At 38.7% G+C, this 18,406-nt stretch overlaps 1 protein-coding gene and 1 long non-coding RNA gene across 5 annotated transcripts in view; one reads left to right on the top strand and one right to left on the bottom strand.

Annotated features, from left to right (window-relative positions):
• The window catches only part of trpa1 (transient receptor potential cation channel subfamily A member 1), a 48,118-nt gene extending 41,026 nt beyond the window's left edge, over nucleotides 1-7,092 (bottom strand). For 3 of the 4 annotated variants that reach the window (XR_010005129.1, XR_010005130.1, XM_008108579.3), the window contains exons 1-2: nucleotides 6,706-7,092; nucleotides 1,407-1,566 (exon numbers count right to left, since the gene is read on the bottom strand). Coding sequence is in view for 2 of the 4 variants with exons in the window: in XM_008108579.3 (XP_008106786.3) it covers nucleotides 1,407-1,566; nucleotides 6,706-7,092 (547 nt within the window). In the remaining 2 variants the exon portion in view is untranslated. The remainder of the gene's footprint in view (nucleotides 1-1,406; nucleotides 1,567-6,705) is intronic. The other variant, NM_001293113.1, reaches the window with a different exon arrangement.
• A 164-nt stretch (nucleotides 7,093-7,256) lies between these two features.
• Nucleotides 7,257-18,406, top strand: part of LOC103278520 (uncharacterized) — a 72,468-nt gene continuing 61,318 nt past the window's right edge. Inside the window, exon 1 of the long non-coding RNA XR_506113.3 lies at nucleotides 7,257-9,079. This is a non-coding gene — a long non-coding RNA (uncharacterized LOC103278520). The remainder of the gene's footprint in view (nucleotides 9,080-18,406) is intronic.

Genomic DNA, 18,406 nt, shown 5'->3' with positions numbered 1-18,406 from the left:
CCGGTTTATCTTTTGAACGTTTTTCTTGCCCCTTTTTGCTTTTTAAGGCTAATGTTGCCTAGCCCTTGTCTTTTACGGGCATTTTGAGTTCTGTAAATCCAATAAACTCTGTTATCTTTGATCTTGTGGCGTTCTGTCCTTGACAGCAGATACTTGCTAATATAATAAAATAATGAACTATTTTGCACTATATACTTTTTCTATATTATCTGGACTCTGTAAACCAGTGGTTCTCAACCTGTGGGTCCCCAAATGTTTTGGCCTACAATTCCCAGAAACCCCAACCAGTTTACCAGCTGTTAGGATTTCTGGGATTTGAAGGCCAAAACATCTGGGGACCCACAGGCTAAGAAACACTGCTGTAAACCATCAAATGTAAATGCAAGTGTAAATGTAAGTGCTGAAGTCTCAAAAAACCAAAGACTACTTGATCTTCTTCTTTATACTTGTGAATACATTGCAATTGTTTACCAGTAGACCTTGATTTTACTGATATAGGATGATATAAAGGTATGCCTTGCAAAATAGGACATATTTATTTATTTGTTCACTTTATTTATACCCCGCCTTTCTTCCCGAGGGTGGTTTACAACCACACACTTTGATCAATTTAAAACAAAGCAAAAACAAAAATAAAAAAACAATTAAATAGCACTGTGTGTGTTAGGCTAAACTATAGTTAAAATACAATAAATACAATTGAAATACATTTTAAAACACCCAATTGCACTCAAAATCCTACTCACAACCTCCCCAGCAGTGTGCAAATCTATTTCTAAAATAGCACAATAATATCTCCTATTAATGAAATGTCTGGATGACTAGAAAATAATCTTTTAACAAAAAAAGTAACAAATAAAACATACTCAGTTTCTTAGACCCTGGACAAGAGTAAGAATGGTATCCTTTTAAGACAAATATTCTATCATATGTAACAGTAAACTATGTAAAACAGAGCGATTTCAAAATCTAGTCTTGCAAGCTAAATTAGAGGTTGGAAACCTTATTTTGGGGGCCTACAATGAACAGTTCCCATAAGCAACACAATATAGCTTCTTTGTGTTAGGATTCTGGAAATTAAAGTCTAAAAAGTAACATTTGAAAGAGCTACCTGTCATGAATTATTTTTTCAGTAAGTGTTAGTCAAAGTGGAAGTCTGTAAGGCATTCGTGCTGGTCCTCAAATGTTTTCAGGAGAGAAAGAATTTAACCAATAGACATAAATGTAGTGCTAGCAATGGCTTGATTTTGTCAGCATATACCCAGTGTCGGAACCTGTCAAATGGGACATCTTCAACAGGTAGCCCTTTATGTGAAATTACTAGTTTTCTTGAAACACAAAAACATTTACTGTAATTATATGTCATATGTATCTCTGTGTGCAAGTAATACACAATTATTTCTCACCTTCAGATGAAGAATCTATAATCATTTGCATTAATTCAAGTTGACCTTGTCCTGCAGCATGATGCAATGGAGTGGCATTTAGATCATCCAGTTTCTTAAGCCCCTCACGATTCTTCTTAATGAAGCTTCGCAGCCGGGAGGTACTCCCATCCGAGATTACCTGATTTTGGATTTTTAAAAAGGCATCGTTTTTGTTATTTAAAAAATAACACATAGTACTCTCATATGCTATTGCCAACTAGTTTATATATTGTTGCCTGTTTACTTTAACTATGTTCGGCCCATATTTCCACATATTTTAACTGACCCACAATTCAGGATACAAAACATAGTCCTGTTGGACTAGATGATGGACATATCTAGTCCATCATTTGTTCCCATACCTTATTTATTCCAGTTTTGGCTCAGGCTGTGTTTAGACTGAGACAGAAAAATCCTCACTCTCCTTGGTTAATCTATGGGAGGAATTCAGCAAGGAATGTCCATCTCTATTGGAAATGCTTACATTTGATATAATCAGTTCATAGAATTCCAGTCTTCTGAGGCATTTTTCTGATAGGGGATTTGGAGGCACTATTTTTGTAGCAGCTGTAATCGCATTTGACTTAGCATTTCCAGAATAGGATGCTATAGCCCAGAAAACTATAGCTTGGCGTTTTAGCCATTGGGCAATGGGCCCCCAAGAGCTTGATATTATTATCTATGTGTTTTTTTTTACTTCTACCAGAAGGCACCAGGAAATGTCATATAAAGTTTGGGAATTGTTTTTCACTGCTATGCTAAGTATAGATTTGGTTCTCTCTTTTTCAACCTCCCCCTCTAAAAAAAAAAAACCCCTCCAAAACAGAGGGCACAAATCATTTCTTCAGAAGTTTCCAAAAGATATAATTTTCCTCTGAAAGAAGTCATCCTTCCCACAACTGGTTAAAGCACAATTAACACAAAACAAAAACAAAACACAATTGTTTTGGTTTTTAAAAGAACGTTTCTCTTTCACTTATTCTTTTTGCTGGAAGGCAGGATGTATCCTATGGCAGAGCCAGATTGGTTGAAAGAGCACCTCTGAAACTTGCTGGTGAAACAAAAATGAGATTTACTCTACTCCTATTGAACTTTAGACATACAGCACTATTTCATTAGGAATTAGACTTTTTAAATGATTTTGGCATACTTTTTACATTATGATTTTTACTTGGTTTTTATTTACTTGGGCCCTAACAAACCATATGCCTATGGAAGGGCCACAAAAAGGATCAAAGTATATGTAGTGGCGACTGAACGCCTTACCCTGCGTAAGAATCCAATCCCCTTTTAAAACTTTTCAGGATGGCAGCCACCACTGCATCTTGTGGCAGTGATTTCCACAATGTTCCCTAGGCTGTGTACGTCCTTTTATCTTCCCCCAAATGAAATGAATTGCATTTGCTTGAATGATCTTTTAAATCAATTGCCTTAGCTTGCTGTTCTTGTTTGGGTATTCGTAAAACATTATTGAAAACTCCTGGATACTGACTCCAGGGGTTTTGTATTCTGCAGAAATTGCACTGGTTCAATTACTTGAATCGTATTACCTCTACAAGCATTACACTGTGATTCTTCTCATTGTACATGTATTACATGAGGTTTTTGAAATCCCTTTTGCATTAGGGAAGAAAGCTGTTATCTCTGAAGCATATGGTAATATGAAATTTTAAAAGAAAAATATTTTTTCATCTATCTATACTGGTCCTAACACAGAGGTGGGAGTTGTCTGGACCTCCAGATGTTGCTGAACTGCAGCTGTCAGCATGACTCACTGTTGGCTAGGATAGTTATGGTTGATGGGAGTTGAAATTCAACATGTGGAGAATCAGCTAATTCCCACCCTGTTTCCGAGGTCTATAAAAATCTAATGAAGGCTGAACACTTGAAAGGCAATTTAAATCATATGAAACATGCAAATTTGGAGGACCAAAACTACCTTTCTCCTCCTCTCTCCCCCTCCGGCACCTTCATAGAAACATATTATTTTGACCTCCAGTGATCCCAAATACTGTCTAAGGGACATGGGGCATGGTTTGCAGTTTTTTCTGTTCTCCAAAACCCTGGGCAAATCTAGGGTGCTCCAAACATGGTGTGGATACCTTCTGCACCCCTAGAGATCATTTGGGGCATTTTAGAGAAAAACAAATGAAATCTAATATACCACTAGGGTGACAGAAAAAATACGAAGAGCCATACTTTGCCCACCACATAAACAAATCACACAAAGATGCATGTAAACAAACACTATAAGAAAAATACAGGTGAAAACTATCATATTCTAAGGGTCTGTTTAAGATACACTGGTATGTACTGATAGATCTCCCAGTAATTAATAGATAACACTCAATAGCTTTTGACTTCCTGATCAAATGAAATTAGTTAAGGGGAAAAATATTCTATGGCTAGCCTCATTTTATGTTTAGTTGGTTGTGCTTGACATCTTTGTAAGTAGCCTTGCAACTAAACCATAGATTTATAGGCATCCCTGTATATTTTAATGGGGTCCATCAGATCAGTGACACTGTACTCTGAGACAGAATGCTCAATCTACCCCAATTTTAGCCTTCAGTTCTCTGATTTGGCAAGCCTAAAATCTACCAACAGCTGACTGGAAGAATTGTTTTCTATTAAAATAGCTTTAAGGTCCCTACAAAAGAAAACACTCTCCTTTTTGACATTCCCACAATTGTAATCCAGAAAAAGTATCCCTTCTCTTGCATTAGAAAGTCACTTAAAAAACCTTTAAATGTTGTTTTTTTGTGTAGGAAATAGTACACAAGACAGGTAAATAAAAACAGATATCACCAAAATATTTTTAAATTATTCAAATAGTCTTAAAAGTCTGAGTTCAACATCTAGATATGTCTTAGTGTACAGAACAATCTGTGGCCTGAGGCACAATCATAGATGAAAACATATTGAGTCCTCTAGTGACAGACTGGGATAATACCTACCTGGATTTGTGCCATGAAGGATGCTACGGGGCAGGGTACGGCTTTGATCCCCTCCATAGCAGAGACCAGGGTGCTTTGTGTCTGGCACAAGTTGCCAGAATATGGCATACGATGGAGGAGGAGGATATTTAAGGACTCATCCATCCCTTCGTCAAATGTCTCTTTGGATCTTCAGAAGTGCCCCTTAGTTAACCCAAATTTTCTGTGCCTGGTCTCCTAGAATCATAGAGAGACCACCACAGCCATCCAGTCCAACCTTCTGCTATGTAAGAAATCACAATCAAAGATCACTGACAGATGGCCACCCAGCCTCTGATTAAACATTTCCAGAGGAAACGCTACCGCCCTCAGAGGCAGGAGATTCCACTGTTGAAGGGCTCTTATTATCAGGAAGTTTTTTTTCTGATGTTTAGGTGGAATGTCTTTTCCTGCAATTTTGATCTATTTGTTTGATCCGTGATCACTCCCCACCTCTGGAACTCCCTCCCTAAAGAAATAAAAACGGCCCCCTCCCTCCTCTCTTTCAAAAAACAATTAATAACTTATTTCTGCTCATTGGAGAGGAGAATGATTAGAAGTTCACATTCAATCAATATACCTGTTCCAAACTTGTGACCATACTTTGACTCAATTGGTTTTGGCTTAGTTGGTACCATTGACCTCATTAGCATTATTGGCTGCATAACATTTTAATAATTATTTTAAACAAATGTTACTGTTGTTTATATAATTTATAGCTAATGTCTGCTATGTTAGATTGTTTTTTGGGAACATGGTTGTTTCTTTTATGTTTCTTGTTTATGAAATGGATCTGGCATCGAATGTTTGCCATCTTTGGTTGTGAATCTGTCCTGAGTCTTCTCGGGGAGAGATGGCGGAACATAAAGTTTATTATTATTATTATTATTATTATTATTATTATTATTATTATTTCATTATTCACACCAACTTTATGAGAAATCTTTAGACCTCCTTCAGTTCTTGGAATTCTAACTATGGTTTTTCTGTTCCTAACTCTCTGTGTCCTTAATATGTTTGACAGGAAACAATCTAGAGTTGAGGTGATGTTTTGATTGGAGGAGACCAGAGTTCAGTTTCCCCACTTGGCCCTTGTAAATCCACTTAGGTGGGTCATGCCATATCACTATAGAAAAGACCAGGATAGGATCACTTTAGGATAGGCGTAAGTCAGAAAAAGCTTGAAGCAGGCACACAAGATTTACAGAGAAATAAGTGGATTTTGCCTGTTGAATCTCTGATTGATTAGGTTGCTGTGAGTTTTCCAGGCTGTAAGACCATGTTCCAGAAGCATTCTCTCTGACGTTTCACCCACATCTATAGCAGGCATCCTCAGAGGTTGCCAACCACTCTAACAAAGAAATGCTGGACCACTCTAACAACTACCATGTCAGACCACACAGAGAAACCATTGAAATCCACAAGCATGTGGACAATGTCAACAGAAAGGAGGAAACCATGAAAATGAACAAAATCAGGCTTACCAGTACTAAAAAAAAAAAAAACTCTAAAATCAGAACAGTAAATAAAGAACATGAGAATTCCAGACAAGAAACAATCAGGGCCAGCTGATCATCTCCCAACAAAGGATTCCGCCAGACAGGAAGCAGCCAAGCTTTGAAGCTGCAAGACTATTCAATGCTAATCAAGGTGATCAATTGCAACATTCACACAGACAAGAGTTCTTTCTCCCACCATGGACACCCCACAGATATATAAACCCCAATTGCCTAGTTTCCAACAAACCTCACAACCTCTGAGGATGCCTGCCACAGATGTGGGTGAAACGTCAGCAGAGAATGCTTCTGGAACATGGCCATACAGCCTGAAAAACCCACAGCAGTGATTCCTGCCATGAAAACTCCTAGAAATCCTAACAGCTTGTAAACTGGCTGGGATTTCTGGGAGTTGTAGGCCAAAACACCTGGGGACCCACAGGTTGAGAACCACTGATTGTTCCTCGTGAATCCCTCCCTGAACACGAGAGGGCCGTTAGCAAACCAAACTCTGAGGCACGCAGGAAAGGGACTCCGCGTCTGGAAACACCTCCTGGCTGTTCCTCGAAGCCTCCAAGGCGTGTTCTTCCGAACTCACCTATTTGGGCGTGAGCTCATTCAACTCAGGAGGTAGAACGAACTCCGTTGGACACTACTCAGCACTATGAAACCCTAGAGCCTTGGTGTCGTCTTACAAGGTCTGGCGCCTTTTGCCTCACCAAACTACAACTCCCAGGAGGATTGAGCCGCGGCAGTTCAAGCGGTGTGTCCAACTGCGTGCATGTTGCAGTGTGGCGGGCTCCTTACCTTGAAGACGTCTTGGGAGGCGAGGGAGGCGGCGTCGGCTTCGCACACGACCCCCTCGTAGGAGGTCCGCGCCTTCTTCTCCCCGGACTGCAGCCACTTGCGGAGGGAGCGCTTCATGGCCGGGGAACGGGCTGCTTGGGAACCTGCGGGAGGCACGAGAAGGAGGCACCGAGTCAAAGGACTTGCCATCGACAACCCCCGCTTCCTGCCCTGCCTCCCTCCCTCCCTCCCTGGCGCTCCTCCGCAGCCAAAGAGCGACCCGGCGTCTGCCTGCGGGGGTGGCGGGGAGGAGAAGCTGCGCCGAGGGAAGGGAAGGGAAGGGAAAGACGCCTCTCTGCTTTCAAGAGGTTCCTGCGGAAGGACCAGAGGGAAAGAGATCACCATCATCCAGGCAGAAGCCAGCTCCCGAGAGGCGCCGGTGCCCGGAAATCTGCGCCCCTGAAGGGAGTCAACGGAGGAGAGCCGTCGAGGAGGCGCCCGCCCTCGGAATGAGCCTCGCCGCCGGCAGCCTTCGCTTCCCTGGCTGAGGCCCCATCTACACTGCCATAAAATCTAGTCTCAGAATGCAGGTTCACTGCATTGGGTTATATGGCAGCGTAGACTCATATATGCCAGTTCAACCTGCATTATAGGAGTCTGCACTGACCATGGTGATGCAGTCCATTGTAGGGCAGAGTAAAAGGTAAAGGTAAAGGTTTCCCCGGACATTAAATCCAGTCATGGGGGTTGGTGCTCATCTCCATTTCTAAGCCGAAGAGCCGGCGTTGTCCGTAGATACCTCCAAGGTCATGATTGCATGGAACGCCGTTACCCTCCCACCGGAAGGTATTGATTGACTCACATTTACATGTTTTCAAACTGCTAGGTTGGCAGAAGCTGGAACTAACAGCGGGTGCTCACTTCGTTCCCGGGATTTGAACCTGTGACCTTTCAGTCTGCAAGTTCAGCAGCTCAGCGCTTTAACACACTGAGCCACCAGAGGCTCAGTAGAAGGAGCCTAATCAAGCCACCTGTAAAGGCCTCTTCCTCTTTTGTCTCTTCCACTGTGTCATGTTGTCTCAGGATACCTCCTGGTGAGGTGGTTTGAGCATTGGATTTTGTCTTTGGATAAGGTAAAGGTAAAAGTTTTCCCCTGACATTAAGTCTAGTCATGTCAGACTCTGAGGGTTGGTGCTCATCTCCATTTCTGAGATGGAGTGAATATTATGATAGTAAAGGTAAAGGTTTTCCCCTGACATTAAGTCTAGTTGGTGCTCATCTCCATTTCTAAGCCGAAGAGCCGGCATCGTCCGTAGACATCTCCAAGGTCATGTGGCCGGCATGACTGCATGGAGTGTCGTTACCTTCCCGCCAGAGCTGTACCTATTGATTTACTCACATTTACATTTTTTCAAACCGCTAGGTTGGCAGAAGCTGGGGCTAATGGCGGGCGCTCACCCCACTCCCTGGATTCCAACTGCCAACCTTTCAGTCAGCAAGTTCAGCCGCTCAGCGGTTTAACCCACTGGGCAACCAGGGGCTCCTACAAGGCTTCAAATCCCCACTTGACTATAGAAAGACACCTTTGATGACTTTGGACGAGTCACACTTTCTCAGGCTCAGAGGAACGCAATGGAAAACCTGCTCTGGACAAATCTTGGCAAGAAAACCCTGAGATAGGTTCACCTTAGGCTAGGGTTGGAAAAGACATGAAGGCATACAACAACAACAACAACAACAACAACATAGAGGCTGTTGTCCAACAGAGGCAACCCTCCCTGAAGAAATCTTGTCAAGAAAATTCTGTGATGACAAGTTTTTCTTAGAGCATCATCAGTTGGAAATAACTTGAAGGAACATAGCAGCCTGTACTGCGTTGTGTTGACTTGTGATGAAAATTTGGACTCTCTGGACCTTTTATTTATCTTTTTGGGGAACCATGGTATCCACAGAACGTTCCTCCAGCACCATCATTCAGATCATTGATCTCCTTGCCCTGCCAGCTTTCTTCAACATCCAATTTTCGTATTTATAGAGAGATACTGAAATTTTATATGGTACGGACAGTCCCACCTGAGAGGTGTAAAGGTTCGAGTGTTTTACTGGGGCTTTGGGAGACTAGGTTTTGAATCCTTACCTTGCTATGGAAACCCACCGTCTCTCAGCTTCAGAGGAAGGTAATGGCAAACCACCTTGAAATAAATACTACTCAAGAAAGCCCTAGGATAGGGTTTCTATAAGTTGGAGATGAACTTGAAGGCATATGACAACTGCAAATCAGTCACAGCTTTACACTTGAGGATCATGTCTAGTTCCTTCATGATCCTCTTCCGACTCATAGTCTCCTTTGGAATTCTTAACAATGGCCTGCCTTTCAGTTAATGACCAAGCTAAGGTACTGAAAATCTTTCACAATTTCAGTGACTTTATAAGTCATTTTAAATATACGTAAATCTATTGTGTTAATTGTTTTAGTTTTCTTAATGTTCAGCTGTGTTTGCGCATTCTTAACATTAATCAACAATTATTGCAAGTCTACTACTTTCTGCTAGCAATATGCTGTCATATGCATGTTTTAAATTACTGATGTTTCTTCCCTCAGTCACATGAATTTCAAAAGGTAAGCAGCAGCAATAATGGCTCCTAAATATAAAGTGCATGATCAGAAATCACAGCATCCTTCCAAATGAGTGCTTTTTGGGTGTGTTCAATACAACTCCCAGGGTGATTATGCAAATTGTAGTTCATCACATCTGAAAGGTGGCAAGCTGGGGGATGCTCTGCTGCCATGTCTACTTTCCAGTTGTATATAAAACCCTCTGAACTTTAGTCAGAAAAATATTATAAAACAAACCTACAGAGGGTACAATGCAAGGACAAAGAAATATACAAGCACTTATATGGTACTCTATTCCTTTAAAGGTGTAGTAAAGGTAAAGGTTTTCCCCTGATATTAAGTTTAGTGGTGTCCAACTCTGGGGGTTGGTGCTCATCTCCATTTCTAAGCCAAAGTGCAGACATTATCTGTAGACACCTCCAAAGTCATGTGGCCGGCATGACTGCGTGGAGCACTGTTACCTTTCTGTTGGAGCGGTAACTATTGATCTACTCACATTTGCACATTTTGGAATTGCTAGGTTGGCAGAAGCTGGGGCTAACAGCGGGAGCTCACTCCGCTCCCTGGATTCCAACCACTGACCTTTCGGTCAGCAAGTTCAGCACCTCCGTGGCTTAACCTGCTGCGCCAGCTGGGGCTCCTTATATATTAACAAAGAAATACAGCTAGTTGTCATTCCCTTTTTTAAAATAGGTAAGATGCTTTGAAAATCACATCACAGTTGAAGTTTTACCCAAAAAAATGGTTTATAAGTAAGTTTGTTGCATTTGAAAATCAAAACAAATGTTGCTCTTTAAATTGGAAATGTAAAAATAACCAAATCTGGAGGTGGGTCTTGGTACTGTAACTAATTGCTTTTTTAAAGTAACTTCCCAATCTCTGTTATGTTTACTCAGTATGTATTAAAAGATCACAAGGTTAATAAGAGTGAATATTGTGATACAACAGCAAAAAGAGCAATGCTTCCTAGGCTTCCTGAAGACAAGTTGTCACCATAGGTCATTGGGCGCTGTTCAGCTTTAAATTGTCATTTTATATGATACCGTTTTATTTTATTGCATTGTACTGTGTGTTTATTTTATGCTTTGTCTTAGGAACTTTGTGCCATTTGTAAGCCACCACGAGTCCCTTTGGAGAGATGGAGGCAGTGAATAAGAATAACATCATCATTATTATTATTATTATTATTATTATTATTATTATTATTATTATTATTATTAAGTGCAATGTCCAGATCAAGGGATGTAATAGTTACTGCCCTTTCTGCTTTGGTCAGATGTCACCTAGAATAGTATGTCTAGGTACCTTAATATAAGAAGGACACTGACAAGCTCAGAAGTGTCCAGAGAATGACCAAGATGGTGAAAGATCTGGAAGTTAAATTCTGTGTGAAATACTTGGGGTAGCTGAATATGTATATTTATTTATTATCTTTATATTAACATGTATATTTATTTATTTATTATCTCATTTATTATACACCAACTTTTTCCCTGTGGGGACTCAAGGCAGCTAACAGTCCACACTAGGCAAGTTTAAAAAGTGCAATACAAAAGTTAAAATGCCATTAAATAGTGGCAGTGTGGTTAAAAACAAAATTAAAATAAAAGTAGATCTACTAAAATGGCTTTTAAAACTCATCCCCCCCAATACTCATACTTTTGAGAAAAGAAAGCCAAGAAGTGATATGAAAGCCATCTTCAAATATGTAAATATGGGAGATGTAGTGACCAGTTCTCTGTGCTTCAATTGATGGTGGCATCAAACTCATACATTCAAATGACAAGAAATGAGATTCTGACTAAGCAGTTAGAAGTCTTACGTACTCTGAGTGGAAAGGGCCCCATGTAGAGAGAGGTTTTCCCCATCCCCTGATTCCTGATCCTTTCAATTGGGTATGCTGGAAACACCACTTGGGGTCTTCTGTATGAAATGTTCTGCCTCCAGCCCCCACTCCTGGCAGAATTTTCTTTTTATGCTTATTTCTTAGATGAACAAAGTGACTTGTGTTCAATGTAGTGAAGTGATATCATGCTCTCCATGTGTAAGTGTCTGAAGCATTATTTTAGCAACACTTGACTGGTTTAATCAGTCTCCTTCTTACTGTCACTTTCCTTATGTGAAAGATACGTTACTATATGCTCAGAGAATATGTAGGCATGGATTGTCTTGTGTGTGTGTGTGTGTGTGTGTGTGTGTGTGTGTGTGTGTGTGTGAAGAGCCTACATGTGAATGGAAATTTCTCTTTTTTTAGCATGATCCCTGTCCACATGACAAATGTGATTGGGATTTGAGGTGAGGGGGGGAGTTGACAGGGAGAGACAGAAATAAGTGTTCACCTGTTCATGTGTTTATTCAAATAAGGCCCAAATGAGACTTTTTGGATTCTTTATCATTGTTTCAAATCAATATCGGACACATTGTCCTATTCCCAAGAGTTAAAAAACAAACAGATGAAGTCATAGAGTTTGCTTTGGCCATGAAAAGGAATGCAAGCCTCAAAATGCTTAGTTTCTGCTTCAGACTTCTCTACATGGGAAAGGGATGGCAAATATTAAAGTACAGGTGTAAACAACTACACAATAACCAACTCTGCCTCACGTGTACAGCGTGAATCAAATAATTATTTGCTCACTCTCACAGTTTAAATGTCTACATAAGCCTTCATGATGGACAAATGTTTATGCCCTAAGTCTAAGAGCTAAATTAAGAAGCAGTATGACCGCTGTCTTCAAAAATATTCAGAACTGAAATATGGAAGACAGAGTAAACTTAAACAAGTTTGTTTTCTACTAGCCTGGACCAAGGAGTTCAATTTACAAAAAGGGAATTTCCCATTAAACATTAGGGAGAATTTCCTGTCAATAAGAGCAATGGAATAGATCACATCACAAGGGGATAAAATCTTCATCATTGGGCTTTTAAAACTGGATTTGGATCACCATCTGACACAAATACTTTTGCTGAGATTTTTTTGCATTCTTAGTAGATGGGTAGATTATTTTGGGTGATACATTCCATTTCTAATTATTCAGTAAGACTAGCATTCCTCTTCTGTTAGGATCAAGAAAACTTTTCATAAGCAATAAATGAACCGAGTAGCACCTTTCCTGCAAGGAAACACTTCCCAGCTAATGATAACCAACTCTCTTTTAGATTTTATCAGCTTCACATCAGAGGTGTGTTTGGTCAGGACTGGAAAAAGACACAATATAGAAAATGATGATGAGGATTCAGTGGGGCAGAAAGGTTGGGAAATACCTATTCAGGTAGTATTTATGCATCATACTTTTCCTTTTAAAAATTTAGAGCATCCTTGACTCAACACTAGTCCTAGAATTGTAGGAAGCAACTGTGACTTAACTATCTCTTTTTAATTTCCCAGTCTACCTTGGAGGTGGGAAAATTGATTATGTTGCAATGTATTTGGACCTGCTCTTAAACACCACACAGAACTTGCAGCCTGGGAAAAATGTGTCCAGTCTGTTGTTAATAGGTACAGTTTAGCTTTCTGAGAGTCTTCCTAGCCTTGACTATCAGTCTAATTCTGGGAAGAACTAAGGCACCCATAAGCTCTAATAATGTGAGTCAGGATAATTTCGGGCCTCTTCTTCTCCATTGCTGAACTTGCTGACTGAAAGGTTATCAGTATGAATCTAGGGAGCAGGGTTAGCTTTTGCCAACCTAGCAGTTCGAAAACATGCAAATGTGGGTAGATCAATAGGTACTGCTCTGGTGGGAAGGTAACAGTGCTCCATGCAGTCATGCCAGCCACATGACCTTGTAGATGTCTATGGACAATGCCGGCTCTTTGGCTTAGAAATAGAGATGAGCACCAACCCTCAGAGTCGGACACAACTAGACTTAAAGTCAGGGAAAAACCTTTACCTTTTACTCTATTTAAGAATTCCTGATAAACTACTGGGACCATATATGAATATGAGTTAATATCATTTTTATCATTTTGTTTTATGTGCCTTTGGAAATTAAGACCAAATAATTTGCGTGACTTATGCTGGTGTAACTGGTATAAGTTACCCAAATGATTTTGGCTTTAACATGAGAAGCATCTAGCTTCTTCTTGCTCAACACGCTTATATTCCATCTTAAAAGGAAGTCAGGAGCTCGCAAGCAGCTCTGATTATAATGTGTTGTCGAAGGCTTTCATGGCTGGGATGACAGGGTTGTTGTATGTTTTCCGGGGTGTATGGCCATGTTCTAGAAGTATTCTCTCCTGACGTTTCGCCCACATCTATGGCAGGCCTCCTCACAACCTCCGAGGATGCCTGCCATAGATGTGGGCGAAACGTCAGGAGAGAATACTTCTAGAACATGGCCATACACCCCGGAAAACATACAACAACCCAGCTCTGATTTTCCTACCAACCTGTAATTTCCTGCAGAGACTTCTTGGGTCACGTTGTCGTCTGCTGGCTGATTCTTCTTCCCCAGGTGTAGAAGGGCAGCCAGACGGCACTAAGGAACACCCTGGGAGCCAAACAGGGGCAAAGAAGGGATGCAGACCTGTCATCCAGAGCTTCCAACCCGCCTTAAGCACTTGGGGAAGAAGGACAGTTTTTGCCTCCTGGACAACTTGCATGGATATTTTTAAAACTTTAATCTCTGTCAGTTATCCTATCAGATATTGAACAGTGTTTGATGATATCTCCCATTGCTTATTTTATGTCTCTTGTACTTTTGATAATTGTTTCTTTTATGCAATTTTATTATTTTATTATTATTTATTTATTTTATAATTTTTTAGTTTTTTTATTTATTATACACCCCCTGGGAAATTTATCTTGAAAGGATTATATAAAAAGGAGTTCTGCTATTCCTTTCTTCTTTCATTTCAGTCAGGATAGAAGGAATTCCAGCAGGTTTCCAAAATGTTTATCTGCAGTAGCAGAGCGTAAGGATAGTTTTAAAAATATTGGTTATTAGCATAATTAGCAATAATTGCTTTCATATAACATTGTAAATTATTTACTGTACAACTGAGTCTTTAGATGTTATGTATCTGCTTAAATTTGCATCAGATTAAGTGGAGTTTAGTTGGTTATCTATAGAGTTATAGCCTCTAAAGTGTTTTATGGGAATTACCATTCAAATGGATTATGCTTAATGTTCCGTATCCCAGAACTTTAAATCCAACAGTTTGCAATACAAAGATTTATGAATAACATTGGTTTGCAATGTATAGACTCTCTTATACTGAAACAGTTGTACTGCTAATATTTTAACATGTATTTTACATCTTATGCATTGTTAATATTAGAATATAACATGATACCCTGTCTAAAATGACAGCAAGGACTCGAAATCAAGGAACGTTACTGAAGAATTTTGGAAGAGGAATTTGAATTTTATTTTATTTGAGGCTGACTGCATTTTCATCTTTTAAAAGTGGTGAAAAAAAGTAATCTTAAAACGGAAGTGCCAAGACTAGGCGGGAGGGTACTTAGTTCCTATGGGGATTCAAACAGAATTGTGAGCTTACTGGCTATAGTTTCATATTTCTCTATAATGTATTCACATAAGAAACTAATTCAAATCAGCAGGCAAAAAATTGGCAGTATAGTTTTCCCCTGAGTGAACAAAAAACACTTTCATGCACTTTCTAGCAGTTATGAGCTTGCTAATGGTAAAACAATGGGCCCATTAGAATAATCAGGGTTCACCAAAGATAACCACAGAGCAAACCTTCATTGAAAATATGCCTGTTTAATATATGGAACTGCATCCACAATACAGGAGCAATCCCATCAAAGTTAAGCATCTAGCAGTGCAATCCAGTAATACCTTTTCAGAAGTATACACCATTCAATTTAATGGACATTAGTCCCATGAGAAGTACATATGGGATTGCAGCCATACTCAAGATGTGCTTAATTAAAATTAAATCAGGCTCATTTACTGAAGCAGCATGTGAAAAGTTGGCATGTAATAACAAAAATTGAATATAAGTCATATTTCTCGGTCATTCCCTAGATTCCTATTTCTTTGAACAAATTGTGGTTGATTTAGATTCTAAAACTGAGATATATTCCAGTTCAAAGCAGATAATGTGAGATTTTATTCAGCTGTGTGGAAGGGGCCTCAGTCATCTAAAAGCTTTGCTGGAAATAATATTTTTTCTATATCTAACTAAATAATTTGTGGGAAAATAGAAAACTTAAAGATACATATTTTTCTTTTTTTTATCATGTGTCAAGGAACTTTATAAATAAAAGCGACCACTTTTACAACGAATATGTATGTGAAGAAATTATTCAGAAAATATGTTTTAAAAATGGTTACACGAGCACAATAAATGTCAGTAGGCAAGTGCTTATTTTTGAGTAATATCAAAATTTGTTTATATGTATATATAGATAGACATAGATTAAAGTACCTTAAGTAATTAAATTATTGCTTATTAATATTCATTAAGTTCAAAGTCCTAGGATCACCAGCTGGACCAGAAAAAAAGATAATTTAGAAAAAAATCATGTTGGTTTGACTGTGTAGAATTGGCAAGCTTTTTTCATATGGATAACATAATAGAAAAAGACACAAATAGGTGAAGAAGGCAGTGACCAATAACTGGAAGACAGGTATGATTATAATAATAGAAAAAGAAGATAACAGATAATGAATATAGACATGCAAAAGGGATAAAATAGTAACAAGGTCATTTATTTCTTCGGTAAGAAGAGATGTTAAAAATGATGTGATTTTCAAAAGCTTGATAATAATGACCATGGCTATAGGAAGTAAATTTCCTGTTTGAAGATGGAAAATGTCATTAAATTAGATACAATGAGATTTTTAAAAGCTTAATGATAGTGATTTGTAGGTTGTATCTTTCTTGTCCAAAGAAAGAGACAATATCAGATACATATTTAAAATATACAATGACAATTCTTCACTTGCTGGTACATTACAGAAACATATAAATCAGCCTTTTAAAAGAAAATTAAGAGACATTGTCATTTTATTGGGTTAGCTGGTTATCAATATACTAGTTACCTTTCAAAGAAGTTTTCAGTGCTAGAGGCAGCACTTTCTAAAGGAAGATCTCTCAAGACACAGCTCACCATTCAATCGGTCATCTGCTTTTGCTTTCCACAATCCCGCAATCAGTGCTATGCTCTTGATGTGAGAGCCATTTATGTAAGAGATGTCTGGCCAATGAACACAGTGGAAGGAGGAGCACACATTCCCATATTGTATTCCCAGGGCTCTTTTTTCATATTAGACAAACCACCCAATCAAACATAAGGAGATTTTTTTTTAAGACTACAACTCAACTTTGTGAGATGGAGAGAATATGATAGGTGAACTAAGTATTTCTAATGGATAGCCTAAACAGCAGCATACAGGGAGGCAGTCTGCATAGAAAGAGTCATTGCCATGATAAATATTTTCTTTTTAAAAATCCACATGAAACAAAATGGCATGTAATGCATTTTAGAACATCAGATAGGTTTATATACTTTATTCTCTGTCAAATGTTGATTTTTTTTGCCCTAAAATAAATTGTTGCTTTTTTGTGCTTTGTTTTGAAGTGAAGCAAAGCTGTTTTGTTAATTTAATTCATTAGCTTATGTAGTTTAAGTTTATATCCAGTACTGGAAAAACGCTCTGCTTGTATGTACTTGCAGTGTTTTGTTGATTAGTCATTTCCTAAACAAGAAACTGCAGGTTTAATAGATCTGTTACTGTGCTTTTCTTAATTAAATCATTATGAGTAATTATAGGCTTAACACAAGGTATTTAATGTTCTTCAATAATCAGACCCATCACATTTAAGGCAACTGGAATGGAACACATAAAGAAAGAGAAGGAACTGCATCACTAGGTTGAGGAGAAAGACTTTTGCAGTAGAGTTGCTCTGTGTTGTCTGATGTACAATTAGCAGCTGGCTTTATTCTTTTTTTGTATACTGTACATAAGTGAATACTACAGATAGATATCCAATAACAACATGCTTCCAGAAACTTAGCCTTCTATTGATTCAAACCATCAGTCTACGTGGCTTACTGTCATCTGCATTGACTTCACTGAGTTATAGGATTCTTATAAATCTATGACACATGCACTATTGGGAGTAGATTTATGATAGAAAGAAGAGAAGCAGTGTTGTTCCTGAATGCTGCATAACAGCAGATAGGAAAATGGCAAGGGCTATTATATAGCAGTTATGTTACAAAGGGGAAAATTAACTACAGTAGAGTCTCACTTATCCAACAGAAACAGGCCGGCAGAATGTTGGATAAGCAAAATAAAAACATTAGCTACTAACAAATTGACTACAAATAAAGATAGAATTGCATAAAATGAACTTGCAGTAACAGCATTGTCAGAAGTTAAATCCATGAAAAGTTCAGTCCTTGCTGCCTAGAGAAACCGCTATGGATCCGGGCAGGAGGCCGACTGCATTGGATAATCTAGAATGTTGGTTAAGCTAAGATTGGATAAGCAGGATTCTACTGTATTTGGTTTATATTCCATTGTCATTTAAGTTTTAAAAACTGTACTAAAGTCATTATATAGCTAAGTTGAGAAATGCTTTCTATGATTTCATCTAATCTCAACCCTGTTCCTGTCTTGAGGTCAGTAAAGGAGGAAATATTTGGATGGATTTTAAAGAAAGCCACATCCAATCCACACCAGTAAAAACATTTTCTTGTTTTCTTTTCCCCTTATGGTTTCATTTCATAACTCATTAGCTTACTGATTCATTAGCTTACTGATTCTCATGTTGATCCGTGCAAATATCTAACAGATATGAGTTTCAAAATTCAGTTTTCAGTGTGGAAAAACAGGAGGCTTATTTGGATGGAAAGAAGACCATCGCCTTTTCAAGCTACCTTTAACTTCTAGTTGGATTAGCGTCTTTTAATCTTGCAATTAACTAATGTAGCATACTGTTGTAATGAAAATCAAGATGTTTATACATATTTGCAGTGGTTTGTCTCCTGAGAACAAAACACTGTCACTCACCAATGTCAGTTTCAAAAATCTAAGAGAATCAGTTTTTTGGGTAAACAACCAGCTGACATATATGTATGCAGATGTTGGCTCTTTTTCGCAGTCTCTAATAATGTTACCTATATAGTT

Source organism: Anolis carolinensis, chromosome 4 (genome assembly GCF_035594765.1).
Source record: "Anolis carolinensis isolate JA03-04 chromosome 4, rAnoCar3.1.pri, whole genome shotgun sequence".
In the NCBI taxonomy this organism is placed as follows: Eukaryota; Metazoa; Chordata; class Lepidosauria; order Squamata; family Dactyloidae; genus Anolis; species Anolis carolinensis.
This window is presented reverse-complemented; position numbering and strand designations above follow the sequence as displayed.